The sequence below is a fragment of the Atractosteus spatula genome, chromosome 5 (genome assembly GCF_055471065.1).
Source record: "Atractosteus spatula isolate fAtrSpa1 chromosome 5, fAtrSpa1.hap1, whole genome shotgun sequence".
In the NCBI taxonomy this organism is placed as follows: domain Eukaryota; kingdom Metazoa; phylum Chordata; class Actinopteri; order Semionotiformes; family Lepisosteidae; genus Atractosteus; species Atractosteus spatula.
The window spans coordinates 61756964-61773801 of record NC_142710.1 but is presented as its reverse complement, the minus strand read 5'-3'; the positions used below and the strand labels follow the sequence as shown (position 1 = coordinate 61773801).

The window sequence follows — 16838 nt, the reverse complement described above, 5'->3', positions numbered from 1 at the left end:
AAAGAACTCAGAGATTATGGCAATCCAGTTAAAACAGATATTAATGTACAACTACTAATTTTAACAATAACTACAGAAGACAGAAGATCACTCAAGTAAAAGACCGGTGAATGGATTAGACTGTAGTACTGCTGTAACACTGCTGAGTGCCACTGTGTTTTCCATCTTCATGCTGGAGTCATGTGACACTTTTCTGCCAGCACCCAGTTTCACAGTTGCCATAGTTACCAGGATGCTAAACCTCCTTTAAATCACCGTATAGCAACCTGTATCTATAAATACAGTAGCATGTTCTTAGTAAATTTTATCCTCAGACCACATTTTTTCCTCTCTGTCTTTGGTCTTGGCTTGGCCTCAGGCAGTGAACTGTCAAGCAATCACAGGAGGTATACTAGGCCTGCTTCTTTCCCACTCCTGACAGTGCAGTGCTTATGCACTCTATGGACGGTTATCGTCTCTGCTTAAATGTCATTTGCATTCCATTAGGGTTCAGTATTGCTCTGTTGCTTTAGCTTTGTAGCTCTAGCTTCTATACATTGATTACATTGCAGTGTATTTCATTACCTTAGATCTACAGTATGCAGGCTTTGTTTGCAGCAATCAACAGCAGAAGTACACAAAAAATTGGTGACTCTTTTATCAATTTTAAAGAGATATAGAGAGAAATAGAAAAGACCGGATCAAATGCAGTTTCATATAATACAATGTTTTACTTTTGTTTTTCACAGGTAAATCTCTCTTTCGAAACTAACAGCAGTTTTGACACCAACAAACCTTTCACAATCACATTTTCTAATGACAAAAAGATCGCCAGTGTAATGAGCAAATTTGAAACAGCGAACACAAAAAAAAACAATCTCAGTTTCATAGCTTTGCACTTCCTGTGCATAAAAGTTCCTTACAAACTCCCATTTTCTCCAAGCAGGTTTTGTGTTGACAGCTTGGAAAATATCATTGTTAATTAAATAATTCAGTCCTCCCACCAAAAGATTTATTTTGTGCCCAAGCCACTTGTGATATATTTGAATATTATCACAATATGTGTAATGATTGATTTGTAAACTTGGTGTTCACAAACATCAGCACAACCATTGCCTTATTCTCAGTTTCAGTATTTTATGGAAGTTGACTCAGTCATGAGAGTCAAACTGAGTTTAATATCACTTGTTCTGGACATAACTGTTACTAAAATGTAACTGAAAACATTCTTTATGAACAGTCAATCCACTAAGTAAGGAAATTATCAAGAATATCCATGAAAATCTCATGAATTAAAGTTGAAGTCAACAAAATAGCAAATCAGTCAGAGCAATTAATGTAGTAATTCAATAGGTTGAAGTTACACACACAATTTACTGATGTGTTAAACTATCCATGAGAGTTAACAAACCTTCAAGTTACACACTTTCTTTTTTCCTTTCATTCATGTTTGTAAAACACTACATAAAAGAAAGATATATTTTATATGCAAAATAAGTAAATCTCGTAAGTCTTTACTTCTTTAAACAACTTCATACAAAATCAATAACATTCATCTTTTCAATGACAATATATTCAAAATTAGTATGCGTTAAAGTGTTATTTTAGATTTTTAAGAAAAACAGAAAACCTTCTTATTTCATCACTTAAGAGAAAAACAGTGCCAAAAGCTACTACTGTACATTCATCCTCTTTATTTTGCAATGCAGAAAGCTAAAAGCTTCACATTAACATTGCTTTAATAAAACAATAAAGTATTCATTTATCCACCTTTGCTGCTTTATAGTTATATTTTTCTAGTTATTTTTACAATGCTGATCTCCTCAAAAGGAGAAGAAACCAGGGAACCCACCCTTCGGTTAACCCAAAACAAGGCAATAGCATTTCTTCTGGTCAATTCAGAAAAAGCAGATAATTGTTTAAGGGCCAAAAGGATTTTCTGTATATAGTCCTCTTGTTACTACTTTGCATTAAAATAAAACTTGCATTAACGGTAAGAACTGCATCATATACTGTTGTATACTGATAAATCACTAGTGATTTAAAGTGTATCTTGATACTATCAAAGACATTTGTCAGAGTGGTGCATGAAACAGTTGATTAAGTTCATTTATTTTCAGGATTACTTCATAGAAATTCATCTTTCAGGAACCGTTCACATGTTTACTTGTCATGAGAAATTAACCACTCTTTGAAGGGGCTAACCAATTAATGTTACAAACATGATTTTAAACAAGAAGGGTGGACTTCCGAAATTCTGATAATTTTTAAATCAAGAAAACAGTGCAAATCTAGAATCTGCCACACAGAAACAACTTGAACTGGTGAAAACCAATGGACGATACACATCATCTGTTTCAGTGGGCTCTAAGATATGAGCTAAAGACATTTCACATCTTGAAACTCAGATAGGTGAATGCAAAGAAATTGCAATTAAGAAATTGCATTTTCAGTTTTACTTATTTATAGAGCTGGTACAGACCAATGCATTTTGCTTGATGTGGTAGCACAATCTATACAACAAAAATGCAAAAATGCAAAACATTTATTAAACAAAGTGATGTAAAAGTACATCATTGGACTTTATCCTATTTTTAAACCTACACAGGCACAGAAAGAGCTAGTGAACATTAATTTTCTTTCCTTTTTAATATTTATTTTTAAATGTAAGCAGACAATAAAATCGTGTGCCCTATGAACACCAAAATCTGTATGTAAAACATACAGTACATACAACAAACAAACTTCAAAAAGACAGATTGCTGTATAACATATCAGAAGTCTTCACAGACATTTTTGTTTTCAAAAAACGTTTTCGTCCTGGGTGAGAGTACACAAAAATTGCCAGAATTGTTTAAAAATTACAACAAAATGTTAAATGGATGTTAAGTGCGCACATTTACATGCAAAACTTTTTTGTTAAAACTGCATGAGAGGGTAGACCACACCAAAGGAGTATGCATGTGTACAGAGTTCTTAGTAAATTCTTTACTTTGCAGCTCTGCTCCTGCTACACAAATAAACATCAGTGATGTGCCTGAAGCATCATCATCCTGAGATGAGGTTTCCTAACCCGGTGCAAACTGACTAAAACTAACCAAACTAAGTTTTTTTTCCCTGAATATAAGAATGCACATGAGGCTAGTACTAGAAAAATTAAACAAAGTCAAAGTCATGTGGTACACCAATCTGAACTTTTTTTTAAAAAGAAAGATGACTTTCAAATGTTAAAATGAGTAATCGGAGCCACAGTTAGAAGAAAATCAAGGAAAACTGCATTACCACCGTCAGCGTTGATTAAACTCAGTTTAATCATGTGTAATGTAAGAATTCTGTGTCTTATAAAATTTCTAGGAAAAATAGTATTCTCCAAACTCGCCCTGCGAGTGATAGCAAACAATGGAAATGCTGATGAAGAAGGACTAAGCACAAGAACAGGAATTGTACCCAAGAATTACACTAGGTCTTTCCCCACAGCAGGGAAAACAATCATCTCTCAACCTGTAGACATACATTTAAATTTGGAATGGTCTGAGTAGATCTACAAATTAGAAACATACTGTATCTATACAGAGTTCTTCAATAATAATCAAAGGTATAAAAGTTTTACAACACATTTTACATAGATATCATTCTAACAGTAAATACTTACTAGTGTCACAGGTATTACAATGTGATACTAATATCATGAAAGGTTTATATTATCATTTATTTTTACAATTAACAAAAGGTCACCTTTTTAATTATGTCATAATGCATATTTTAAAAATGAACTTGTTAATAGTTTGCAAAACAAGCGTGTCTCTATATTTGATTTCTTTTTACAAAAATAAAAAAAACAAGTCATTTCACTTCCTTTTTGTAGTCGTTTTTAGAAATGCGTTTCTTTTTCTGTGATAGTGGAGATATTCCCATCCCCTTTCAGTTTGGCATCACAGTCATTTACTGCGTAGGACAATGAGCTCCCACTAAGTTTACCTCGCATTCTCAGATCTGAGCTTGGAGTGGTTAGCTTTTTAATTTTCTGAAATCAAGACACACAAAAAAAAATAAGTTTCTGAAGAAAGAAACAAACTTTCCAACACTTTAAATATTTCCTAAATTTTCCTCTTGCTTCTGATAAACATTTGAGTTGGGTTTGCTTGCTAACTTGCTAAAAATCACACAGTACATCCTATAGATTATATTATTTCACACTGCAAACGAGACAACATTGGACCTTTTTTCTTTTTTTTTTATATAGACTCCCTTTATTTCTTTGTTCAAATATTTGCTTGTAAATCCTGACTATTACGTTTTTAAAAGAACCTTTGCTCATCATCAGAAATGGGCTTCTTCAATAATTTTACAGGTGTGCCAGGAAACAAAAAAATTTCTTTAGATGACATATTGGACCTACTGTATATTGTATTCTCTGTCTTTTTGCTCATCACACAGCATGTAACTGACACAAATTTAAAGCAATATACTATATTTTGACAAAGCTTTTTATACACCAGTCTTTCATTCTTTTTTTCTCTGCACCATTCTCTAGACTTGGTTAGCAACGGTAAGATACAGAAGTAAACATGCCATGCAGAAACTATAGTAATATATATATATTACTATATATAAGGTTTATGCAGTGGCCAGATACAGTATGTCTAGGACATTTTAATTGTACTTTATGGTTGTCAAAGTTTTTTTTTTAAAGCACACTTCATAAATGTTACATCCCAATGTGTGGTCCATGTGTATTTTTGTTGATATGTTCCGCACTTCCTGACCTTGATTGTTCTCCCTCCCCCATGGGTCCATCATTACACCATTGTTTCCGTATTACGTCGTCTTCAATTAACTTTCGACCAATCGGAACTCAGCTTATTCAGTATATAACTTGGAGGTTTTCAGAATGAAGGGGCCTTTCTTTGACTTCGGTCCCGTTTCGCTTTTGGTTTTGCTTCGGCTTCGCTTCGTGTGTGTTTTCGTATAGCTTCGGCTTTGTTGGTTTGTGGTCGTCTCCTCATACTTTCGTTTGTTTGTGTTATCCTGTATTTCGCCATTACCTTGCCCAGATGTATTATATCAACGTCTGTGTTGTTTTGTACCGTTACTTGTGTCTACACTTGTTTGTATTCGTAGTTCACTTGTGTATTTGTGTGAACTTTTGTGTGAGGGGTTTGGTAGAGTTGGGGTACGTCATTCGTTACCTGTTAAAGGAGTAACTTTTATTTTAGGAAATGACCTTGCAGGGGGTAGAGTATAGCCTACTGTTTTTTTTCCCTTGCTTTAACAAACATTAGATATTTGTTTTTATGGGTAGGGGTGTTATGTCCCAGTGTGTGGTCCATGTGTATTTTTGTTGCTATGTTCCGCACTTCCTGACCTTGATTGTTCTCCCTCCCCCATTGATCCATCATTACACCATTGTTTCGTATTACGTCATCTTCAATTAACTTTCGACCAATCAGAACTCAGCTTATTCAGTATATAACTTGGAGGTTTTCCGATTGAAGGGACCTTTCGTTTGACTTCGGTCCCACTCGGCTTCGGCTTTGGCTTCGGTTTCGCTTTGCTTTTGGTTTTGCTTCGGCTTCGTTTCTTCGTTTTCGTTTGTTTCGCTTCGTGTGTGTGTTTTCGTTTAGTTTCGGCTTTGTTGGTTTGTATTCGTCTCCCCGCATTTCGCCCTTACCTTGCCCAGACATATTGTATCAACCTCTGTGTTCTTTTGTACCCTGTTACCTGTGTCTACTCTCATTTTCCCTTATTGGTATTTGTAGTTCACTTGTGTATTTGTGTGAACCTTTGTGTATAGGGTTAGTTTAGGTTGTTGGGTACATTCTGCACAGGTAGTTGATCTCTGTATTAGTAACACTAGTTTAGGAGGGGTGAGTGCTGTTTTGTCTTGTATGGTTTTGGGTAGTCAGTGAAGGTTAGCTACAGTAGGGTGTTTGAAGACGCCGAAGACCGAGTGTTTCGGGTTTTCTTTTGTAGTTGGGTCAGCTTTCCCTCACTTCCAGCTCTTTTGTTTGTTTTCTTTCCTTTGGCACCGCTCTAGTTTCCTCTCCCTGTGTGTTATTGTGTCCTATTACGTACCACTCACCTTAAAATCATCACTTTTGCGCCGCCACTTGTTATCACACTTCCCAAGCCCCTCACCAGAACCTACCTGCATCCAAAAACTATCCTAAATGTTACACCCCTTTACACCTAGACACTTGTTGGCGTCACAATAAAAGTATGTTATGCTTTTGTGTTGAAACACTAACAAATGCTCTTTACCTCTGAAAAGGTTCCTTCTGTTGTCCAGAGTTTGAAGATAATGCCCAGAGGAATACAGATCATGGATGACAGAGCCATCATCCAGCCTATCCCATATCCCCAGTCTGGATACACATAAACATTGTTGTACTTTAGAGGCTTGTACTTAATTAGGAAAAACAGAAAGATTCCCTGAAATAAAAAAAAGCAATAAAAAAATGTCAAAGATGATTATGCACACATTTCAAAAAAATTCAACAATCTCTGAATTGATTTTACTTGCACCTTAATATTCTCACTTGAAGCAAGTATTTAACTCAAATGAGCTCACTTGGTGCATACACCTATTTTGAAATCCTTTTTATTCATAGCTGTGGAATTTAAAGCAACACTCAGCTCAGTTATTCAGATGCATTCACTTCCAGATGTAGAAAAATGAAAGAGATTTCAATCAACTTTTCAACATACCGCACAGATGCCTGGAGTTAAGAGCATCCAACACCATTTAATAAAAAACACTGGCTTATATCCAATCATATCTTCAATATTTTGGTAGAACCTATCGCTCCCTGTTAAAAAAAAAACATTTTAACAAAGAAAGTTAAAACAAATGAGTAAATAAACTTTGTTACCAATACCAAGTGAGGTTATCTTATTTGTAATCCGTGAAACACTAATGTGCAAGAACTCTTAAAAAGATAAGAAATGAAGTCAAAAGGAGGCAACTTGCATTTTTGTAAGAAAGCCATTACATTTATCACTTTCGTTTACCATCACACCAAAAGGGAATATAATGTAACTGACCAGCAGAGGGAACCAAAACAACAATAATAAGATTAGTAGGGAATAAAACATTACAGAATTTCCTCCGTCATTACAGGATTTTTGTCATTGACACTATCTTAACAATATAATATTATATTTATTCTTTTGAACATACACAGAAAGGTACACAACTTGGCACAAGTATGCACCAATCGATTCTATAGTCACCTACGTGTTAACAGGGCATCACCATGATTCTTACCGTATACCCAGCCTATACATATAGACTCAAAGATTGCTACGAACAGCAGGCACATTCCGCTGGCTGCATATGAATCAAACAACTGGAAAATATACATCCCACCCTGTGAAGAAAAAACAGAAGGTTAGACATGACTTTGGATACGACTTTGGAGTTTTACTCCAATTCTCCAATTAAAGAAAGAAAAAAGGTTCTATTTTTGCACTTTTGCTGTCAAGTGGCAGAAAGATACCCTTAAGATGCTCCTAAAATGCTCTTCAAATGACAACTGAGGGTCAAAAGTAACACCTAGGTTTCTAAATGTCATCGAGGACTTGATTTCAATACCACCAACAACAACTTTGCAAAGCTAAGGGGCAAAATGAAAACCTTACATAGAAAGGTGACTGTGGAAAGTGACATGACAACAGCTTTAGAAGTGTCATAATTTAGAAACTGGTGCCTAGCAGCCAAATAAGAGCTAAGACAAAGAAGAAAACACTTGAGATCCCTATAACTCTCCATGTGATGAAGTAAGATGCCCTGGTTGACACTATCAAAATCTGCACATTATTTCAGAAGTCAGTGGCATGAGTGTGAACTACCCTAACAAGAGCTGTATTAGTATTGTCTCTTTCTAAACTGACAGCAAGGGTTCAAAGAGTTAATTGAATGACATATAAAATGTAATTGAGCCACTGATGTCCATTGCACAATTTTGGCAAGAAAAGGTAAATTGGAAATTACAACATACTGTAGCTGTTAAGTACTTGTGGGTCCAGACTGGGCTTTTTAATATGGTTTACTAGTAGTAGACATTAAGCTCATAGGAAAAAGACCAGATTTCAAGGATTCATTGATAACATTAATCACAAAATGGACAGAAAGCAGATAACCAGGCCTTGAGAGAGAGAGAGTAGGGGCACATGAATAAGGTCCAAGACAAAGATAGTGCAAACATTGCATTAGCTGAGCTAATGAGTGTCTTCAGAGTAGGAACCTTTGTGTTAAATGTCTTCTCCCTGACAGTGACAGTGTTAGTATCTGTCTGCATTCACTCTTTTTTGCCTAAATAATTATTTGACCCCTGCGTAGCATGTGTGGTCACACCCCATCTTCAAAATACTGCTTCAGGCATCTCCAAAACCCCAACTCAGGGTGCACAGAACAAGGCCAAATCCTTGATGATATAACTGCAAGGGAGTTTGAATACTGGGGAGTGACCTGTTATACCACACTCCCTACTCCAAAGCAATCTCAGAAAATAACAAGTATCCCTGATGACAAGTATCACTCTCACTGATCTGAGTGACAGCACCACAGACTCCGGGTTGAACCACCGTCTCAGGGATCTTAGTTCACACTGTCCGAAAAAGTAGTAAGTCCATCCCCCTGCCGGTGACTGGTCAAACTGGTGTTTGACCAGTCACATTATAAAGCAAGCAGCAAGCAGCACAGACTTGGTCTTGGATATTAAGAGGAACCACAGGGCTTTTGTGAGCTTTCTGATAGTGTTTTAGTAGCCACATTTGTCGCAAACCATTCTTTAACTTGTGAATATTTATTCATATACAGTATATTCATATATAGAAAGTATAACAAAACAAAGCTATCACTGAACAGGTGAAATTTATCGTACCAGCGAATAATAAAACAAAGAACCAGTAGTAGTGTCTAACTTAATGTCATGTCCTTTCACATGGCTTATTACACATGGGTTTTAGCTAAAAGCTGGTGCCACATTCACAAAATTGCAGCTTACAAGGTTACTTGCCCCATACGGAAAAATAAGAAAAACCACTCGGACTTGACTGTTTCGCTTGTGTATTTGGAAAGTAAGCCAATTACTTAGGAGAAAGAAATGTTCTTACCTCTGTCAACATTATCAATCCAATGAAGTACGAAACCACTGACAGAGCAAGAATCAGGAGTTCTCTTCGGTGTCCCCTTCGGAACATGTTAGGATACATATCTGCTACTGCTGTCACCAGACTTTCCACACAGACAAACTGCCAACAGTGCAAAATAAACAACCCAAACACAATATTAAACAGGTTAAAACAGTCACTCCAGACCACAGTTCACCCTACATTTTTAACACACCTGGCACTTAAAAAGAGCCACATGGCTTTTTTTGTACACTTTTAACACTTAAGGTTAATCAGCAGATACCTTAGGCTTTTTATTAGTTAAGCCTTTATTTAAATGAAAAGGTTCTAATTGATTAAATCAGTAGAATATCATAATTATCAAGATAATTATTAAAATATATATTTGTTATAATATTTCATATCATATTACATACGGAGTGAAGTTAATTCAGCAAAAAAGTAGAATTAATGTGTTTAAAGAAGTCCATACCAATGCAATAGAGGCTCATCTTGGGCCAGAGCTCATGGTCCAAGGTTTTGTAGCGTTAAATGGACTAGAAAGCATGTCCCCCCCTCTCTGAATGGGACACCAGTTCGCAGGGATTACTCCCCCAACACCGTTACTGTATATACTCTACAATAGCTGAGGGGACTGGGGCAACTAAGGTAAGGTGCCTCAATCAAGCTAAACCACGCTGTCTGTAGTGTCAACCTGTCAGTCATGAATCCAAAGGATTACCCACCATGCTAAGCCATCCCACATTAGTGCAATTATGTAGGGAAATATTGAAGATATTGTAATTAATAATTCTGTGTCGATGTCATCATGGTTTGTAGTGAAACAGCTCTGCTGGATATAAAGATTTGTACTGAGCAGTCTGGCAAATATGACACTTTGGGTGTCCATTCTGTTAAAGACAATTTCTTCAGTTAAAGTAAATCTCTTATAATTCCAGTAAGAAATTGGGATTTCATGTATAGATTTCTGTTTCCATGTGCAGTTACGAGCAGGAGAGCAAGAGCATAACACATTTTAGGTAACAGTGCAATGCGATTGGTTGGTTGGTTGCTATGTTAAAAAAAGTTCGAAGGCTGCAAAGGACGTGGATTGCTTTTGGTGTTTTGATGATGAAAAGAAGACGAATGTTTGTGTGTGTGTGTGGGAATGGTACACCACCTATTTCCCCAATATCTTTAAGGTTTTAATATATAATCTCTAACAATTCTGTACAGTTGTTCTGGAAACTGACAATCATAATGCACAGATCTATTTTACATGAAAGATCATTTAAAAAAAGCACATTGACTCTGTAAATATATTAATTAGCTACTTCTTCCTTTTAACTGCCACAACAGTATGTTTTATGCCTCTCTTGTGCTGTAACAGTATTATGGCATTTTAATCATCTCTCTATACGTTCCATTATGAATTGTTATTAAAAAGCTGTACAGTATTCATCAGAATTTCTTGAATGAATTATTGAATCTATCCTTTTTTAGATGGTGGGCTTTAAGTGTTTGGTATAGAAGATCTGGAAAAGATCCTAACAGCTAACATCACTATTATGTCCAACATTTATTAGACCAAGACAAGCCCTTTGTACATCTGCTGTCTCTGACATGAAAAGTGACACCAGAAGTATAAAAAGCATACCAGAAGTTTAAAGTAGTTCCAGATAGGAATGGAGATGGTCATCATTCTATTTATTATTGATGATCCATTGCATTTATATTGCACTTTTTATCCCAAAAGATCTCACAGTGCTCTACATACACTGCAGGGGGAGATACTGTATGCATTAACCATCACTGAAGTACAGCACCCTCCTGGGTTACGTGTGGCAGCCATTACGCACCAGCAGCCCCACTATACAGATCTGAAGGAGACGTGAGAAATTGCATCACCCGTTATATTGAGGGGGAACTTCAGGAAGGCCATGGTGAGCACGCCCAGTTCAGGACCAAATTCAAAAGTCAAGTCAACATGGAAGAAATGCCCTTGTTGAGAGAGCTACGGTGGTATCACAGTTATTTTTTTTTTACCTGGCTGTCTAATCCGAGAAAGATGAGCATCATGAAGAACAGTGTTGCCCATAATGGTGATAAAGGCATCATCGTGACGGCTTTAGGGTAAGCAATAAAGGCCAGACCAGGTCCTAAAATAAACACATTCAACATTAGTGGAATTGATAAGATAGCTGCATGTGTAACTGTATTTGAAAGAAAGCTGGTACTGTAACTTCATAGATTTTATCCCTGTTATTTGTTGTTGTGCAGCAGAGCAGATGAACCAGGACGATAGCAATGGGGTTGGACCACCAGAGGGCGGCATTGCAACAGGTCCAGGAATACATTCCTTGCATTCCCAAATGGGGAATTGGGTGCACCTGGAGATGCCAGCTGCCCATAAAAGGATCTGAAAAGATCCTCACAGCCATGCTGGGTAGTGAGTGCTAAAAGATCTCAGAGTGAGATCCTTGAAAAGCATTTGTTCCAAACTTTTTACACACTCTTTAGGTGGAGTGAAGTCTGGCGAAGACTTGTCTTGCCTAGTAGCTGCCTCGGTCGTTTCTGTGTCAGCTCACCGGTAAGAATGAAAACGGGTAAGAGTGAGACTGACCAAACAGAATCGACTGGGTGACGATTTTCCACTGCTGCAGGGGTGAAAACAGGGAAGAAAATAAGCAGAATAGGTAAACCACAAGGGTGGCTGAGGATAAAAGCAGTGTGGTTCCTTGGGCCATTTAATCTCCGTTGTTTATGTGTTTATGTGCAGATTCCCCATGCTGATCTGCCTATAAGGGGGGAATCCGTTACACCTTGTTAATAGCCAGTCGTAAACTAACTGGTCTGATTTATTAAAAAACAGGTAAATACAAAAGTCACCTCAATGCTACACAGGTGAAAGATGAAGAAGAGAAAGAAATCACCTGCAGTGACCAGATAGGTACAGGGCTACTACAATCTGATGAAATGAAAAGCTATATTGTCCTTTATCTTAGAATAAAAGAGTGCACACTTTCTATGGGCAACAGTAGACCCTCCTAAGGGTTTCGACAAAGAAACATCTCAGAACTGGTTGCTATGGTGACGTGGATCTTTTTAACCTTCAAAGCCTTTATGATAGCAATTGTGCAATAATGTTCACTGCCACAGGGAGGAAAAAGATCAATTTTGTTTTAAAGTGACAGTTAGATAAACATACACATTATTGTTGTGAAAAGCTTTTTTAAAATATTCATATTTAATCATGTAGGATTTTTGCCTATAATCTTTAACATCAAAATTTTCTTAAGCAGACTACAGACAATGAAGTACAAAACAAACAACTCTTAGGTCTAATGAATTTAAACAAATAAGGATATAACAAATAAATATGAATAGCAAAGAAAATCCCAGACAATGGGAGCAAAATGACAGATTATTGAATCATAAACCTTCAGATGAAATTTGAGACAGTCAAAATAAAAACATTGCAAAGGTAGTATTGGTACGAGTACTCTGGACATTAGCACTCCTACCAACACTGACACACAGACCTGATCTGCCTCTGGACAGAATGCTGTGATATTCTTGTCCTGTGCAGCAGCACCCAGCCGGTGAAGGCTGCAGTTGTCTCTTCTCAGTGAATTGGCTCTACAATTGGCTCTAGAGACAGATCCTGGTCTAAGCTCAGAAAAAACGTTGGGCATAGCAAGACCTCAACACTTCTTTTCTGGAAGTTGTGCCCATTGTAAAACTAGAACTGTATTGTCATGCATTGTTCTGTTAGAAAATCAAAACCTCCAGACTGACAAGATATTTGGTTATGTACTGCTAAGGAATAAGGTTATACTCAATCTGACCAGAGGTGTTCTTGTCTTAAAGATTCCTCCTCAGATCAAGATAATCACACTTCCATCTTCTTGCCAGTTGCCAGTTACCATCTTTATGCTTCAACAATCAGCATCACACCTACCATCATGTCTCCATACAAACTGTCTTCTGTTGAAACTGCAACACCATTCTTCATTGAATAAAACATTGCAACAATGACTCTGTCACCACTTTAGATATTATCTTACCCACAAGAAGATATCAATTCTGTCTATCATCTGTCAATAGATTTCCCTGAACAGCCGTTAAGCACGCAGATTATTTTATGTAGTTGGTGAAATACAGTCTGTTCAGATGTGGGCTATTTGTTCCTGGAATTCCTTGTGCAGTCATCATGCAAATGGATCAGGTGGATGTGACAATTCTGGGCTGGAACCACTCTACCTTTCAGGATGTGTGTCTAATGTACTGATTGTTGAAGCAAAATATCATGCTCTCCAGGCAACTTCTCTCACAGACTGCTTTTAATCATGCTGATAGCAGCCAGACAATCTTCATTACTCAAGCAGGGCACGGTACGTTAATTAAAGTCATGACTAATAGCTAAGTCTGTGCTCAATGATCTATTTATATGTCCAATTAACACAATGAAATCAGTTTTACCTGAAGAGATGTATAGCAAACATAAATTAAATTGCCAACATACAGTATGTCAACCAAATTGCAATCCTATCTTAAGAAAGATTGGCATAAAATTCCTGTCAGTGTCCCTAATAAATTACAGTTGATGACTTTTGAAGTAACTTTTTATCAGTTATATGTCACACTTATTGAACAAAAACATTTTCTAATCGAGAACGTACCTGATTCTGCTACTGCTTCTATAGGAACATTCTGCTCATAGGCCATGAATCCCAGCACAGAGAAAATGGCAAAACCAGCCACAAAACTGGTCCCACTGTTCAGACAGCACAGCATAATACAATCCCTATACAAAGACACATGTTTTACTTTGATCAACAGTACAAAGGAAAATAAAAGCTTCCTAATTTGCACAGTATACTGTAGATGTATATCACTCTGTTTAGTTTTGTTTTGCAAGATAATTAAATGAGTTATCTCACTATTATAAAGCAAGCTCATAAGCACTTCTTGCATGTGACAAACATGACCAGGAGACAGCATATCACACTGTGTTCAGTTAGCAAGCAGGGACTGGGGAATAAAAGCTGGAGGGGAACCATGTAAAGCAGTCTATCAAACCCAACCCAACTTTCACATTTCTAAGAGGAGGCAGAAATAAGACACCCAAAGAAAACACACATGAAAACAGGGAGGACATGCAAATACCACACAAATGGTATCCCAAACCAGAATCAAACCCAGACCCCAGACTTTTAAGGACATAGGACAAGAGTTTTATGCCAGCAGTATGAACCACATTACCACCATGTCACCCTTAATAAAACAAAATAAATGCATACAGCACTGTGGTGGGCCTAACAAAGGCTTGCAATTAGAAAACAATCTGCCACTAGAGGCCGCCACTGGGCTGGGCCTCTAATTTCTGTAAATAGATTCAGTGGGTGTCGATTTTGTTCTAGATTATTCTTGAGGGACATACTGTAAAAGTGCACACACATGGGTTTTAATAAGTTGTTTTAAAAAAAAGCATGCACACTGTTAGTGATGGTTGGGTTTTGATTGTGGCATGAGAGAGCTGTTTTAATTTTTTATTGTAATCTTTGAACAAGTCTGCAATAAAGCCTTTGAACACCTTTGTGTTTTTTTTTGTAAGCAGATCCTTGGGGCTGCTCTAGCCAAGGGGGACCTATTATAATAAGCACCTTACAAATGTACAGTATATTTGAAGAAACTGATGGTTTGTGCTTCTGGTGTTTTTATTTTAAATATTGCAGCTGGAATATGACTGCATTGACATTGTACTGTTGCATAACATGCACAGAACCTGTAAAACAACAGTATTTTTAGTTCCCAATTTGAAACGTATTAGTTCACTTTTTACTCACTTCCCTTTCAATGAAGATATGTTTTTACACTACCTGTAGCAGTTATTGTTATAACTGTTATAACTTCCTAGTGCTGTGAGACAGCCCAGACAGATTGCGTACGAGAAGAAGATCTGAGTTCCTGCATCCACCCACACCTGAAGGAAAGTAAAAAGAATGATCAATTTTAACTGAGTATTTGGATGAGAACAGAATCATTATGCATTATTCCTTAAATTGTGTCACTTGAATACTACTAAGTATTATTTAGCACCTTCTTTCCTGGTTAAGAATACAGAATTTTCCATTAAGAATATATGCAGTGTATACACTGGGGACACATATTGTATTAGGATATCTTCAGTAATACTAATTGAAAATAAATTAATGCATGCATATTGGCTATTGTCTTGCATATGTTTAAAAAAAAGTATTCCATAGAAAATGCATTGTCTTGAAAAATGTTGCTGTTGCAAATAATCTTTGCTTCAGTTGATCAGTGACTGGAAAGTACTAAGGCATAAATGATGACTGAGGATATAAGGCTCAGAAAGAGGACATAAATTAAAACGTCAGGAGGTCACACCATCTCATCCTGCCATATCTTTATTTTTTACCATGGATTTGAAAAGAAAACATCTATGCATTGAACACATTCTGACACGGATAAGAAAGTGAAAATGGCTTTTCACCTTTTCACCTTGGAAGCATTTACAGAAATAGAGAAACACTCCAGTGTAAGGGTTTTGTTCTGTGAGAAGAAAACAGGCCATGTTGCTTGAAAGTTGTCTCTATATATACACATTTGCATTTTAAATGTATATATAATCCATAGCATTGCTGCCTCGCAGCTCTGTGGTCACAGATTCAACTGTGGATCTGGGGTACTATCTGCAAGGAATTTGTAAGCTCTCCCCATGTTTGCGTGGGTTTCCTCCGGGTGCTCCGGTTTCTTCCCACAGTCCAAAGACATTCCGGTAGGTTAATTGGCTTCTGGGGAAACTGGCCTCGATTCCAGAGTGTATCCTGCCTTGTGCCCATTGCTTTCTGGAATAGATTTCTGCTCCCATAAAACATTGAAATGGATTAAGCAGTTAGAAAAAGGTTGGATGGATATAATCCATGTTTTAATACATCAGACAATGAGTAAAGCTAAGTGTGGTCTTAAAAGTATACTGTTGTTCACTTTACACAGGACATTTAAGCAATCAAGTATTCACTTCATTGTGCTTCCAGAGGAAGCAATTATAAACGTTATTTGCACAACATTCTCAGATAAACTACCTGCATGATTCTGAAAAGTAATTAAATCATTGTGTGATATTTGCACTACATCTTGTTTTAAATTAGCTTTTCCCACTATGAAATTAGTTTGCAGTAATGAAAACAAAAGGGATAAATGCAAATGTGGGTCAAACATAATTATTTAATCAAAACACATTGGTTTGCTTTTCAGATAAATGCACTGCACTGCACTGCAAGCAGTTCAATATGAGAGGTTTTCATGAAAACTGCAGAAATAAGCCAAAACAAACTTCACAAGTCCTCTGATAACCTTGAAGACAATACTGATTGCTGATAGTGCATCTGACAGTTCTGTAAAGGTACACTGCAGAAAAAAAGATGTCAACATGATATTGCATATTGGTAAGTGTTGTGCCTCCTCAGTCACATCTAAAAATGATGAAAACAAATTTGAAAAAATAAAGAATGTGCCATGGTCCTACAGTATGTGTGCTTACCTTATTGCTTAGGGCTATGCTACTGTTTGTGCTGCAACTTGAGATTCTTAGTAAACAAAGTGTAACTATTCTTTACTTACCCTGTAGACATTATACAACATATATATCTTATTTTGAGTACAAAAATGTAGATAAACAAAACCCTACAATGTAAAATATTAAATATTTAACTTTA

General features: G+C 36.7%; 1 protein-coding gene across 1 annotated transcript in view; it reads right to left on the bottom strand.

The window, feature by feature from the left end:
• Window positions 1-690: 690 nt before the first annotated feature.
• slc6a11b (solute carrier family 6 member 11b) overlaps window positions 691-16838 on the bottom strand; it is a 39969-nt gene continuing 23821 nt past the window's right edge. Inside the window, exons 8-15 of the mRNA XM_088916545.1 lie at window positions 14976-15079; window positions 13776-13900; window positions 11140-11252; window positions 9097-9234; window positions 7247-7349; window positions 6688-6788; window positions 6241-6411; window positions 691-4003 (exon numbers count right to left, since the gene is read on the bottom strand). Coding sequence (XP_088772671.1) covers window positions 3851-4003; window positions 6241-6411; window positions 6688-6788; window positions 7247-7349; window positions 9097-9234; window positions 11140-11252; window positions 13776-13900; window positions 14976-15079 — 1008 coding nt within the window. The 3' untranslated portion in view covers window positions 691-3850. The remainder of the gene's footprint in view (window positions 4004-6240; window positions 6412-6687; window positions 6789-7246; window positions 7350-9096; window positions 9235-11139; window positions 11253-13775; window positions 13901-14975; window positions 15080-16838) is intronic.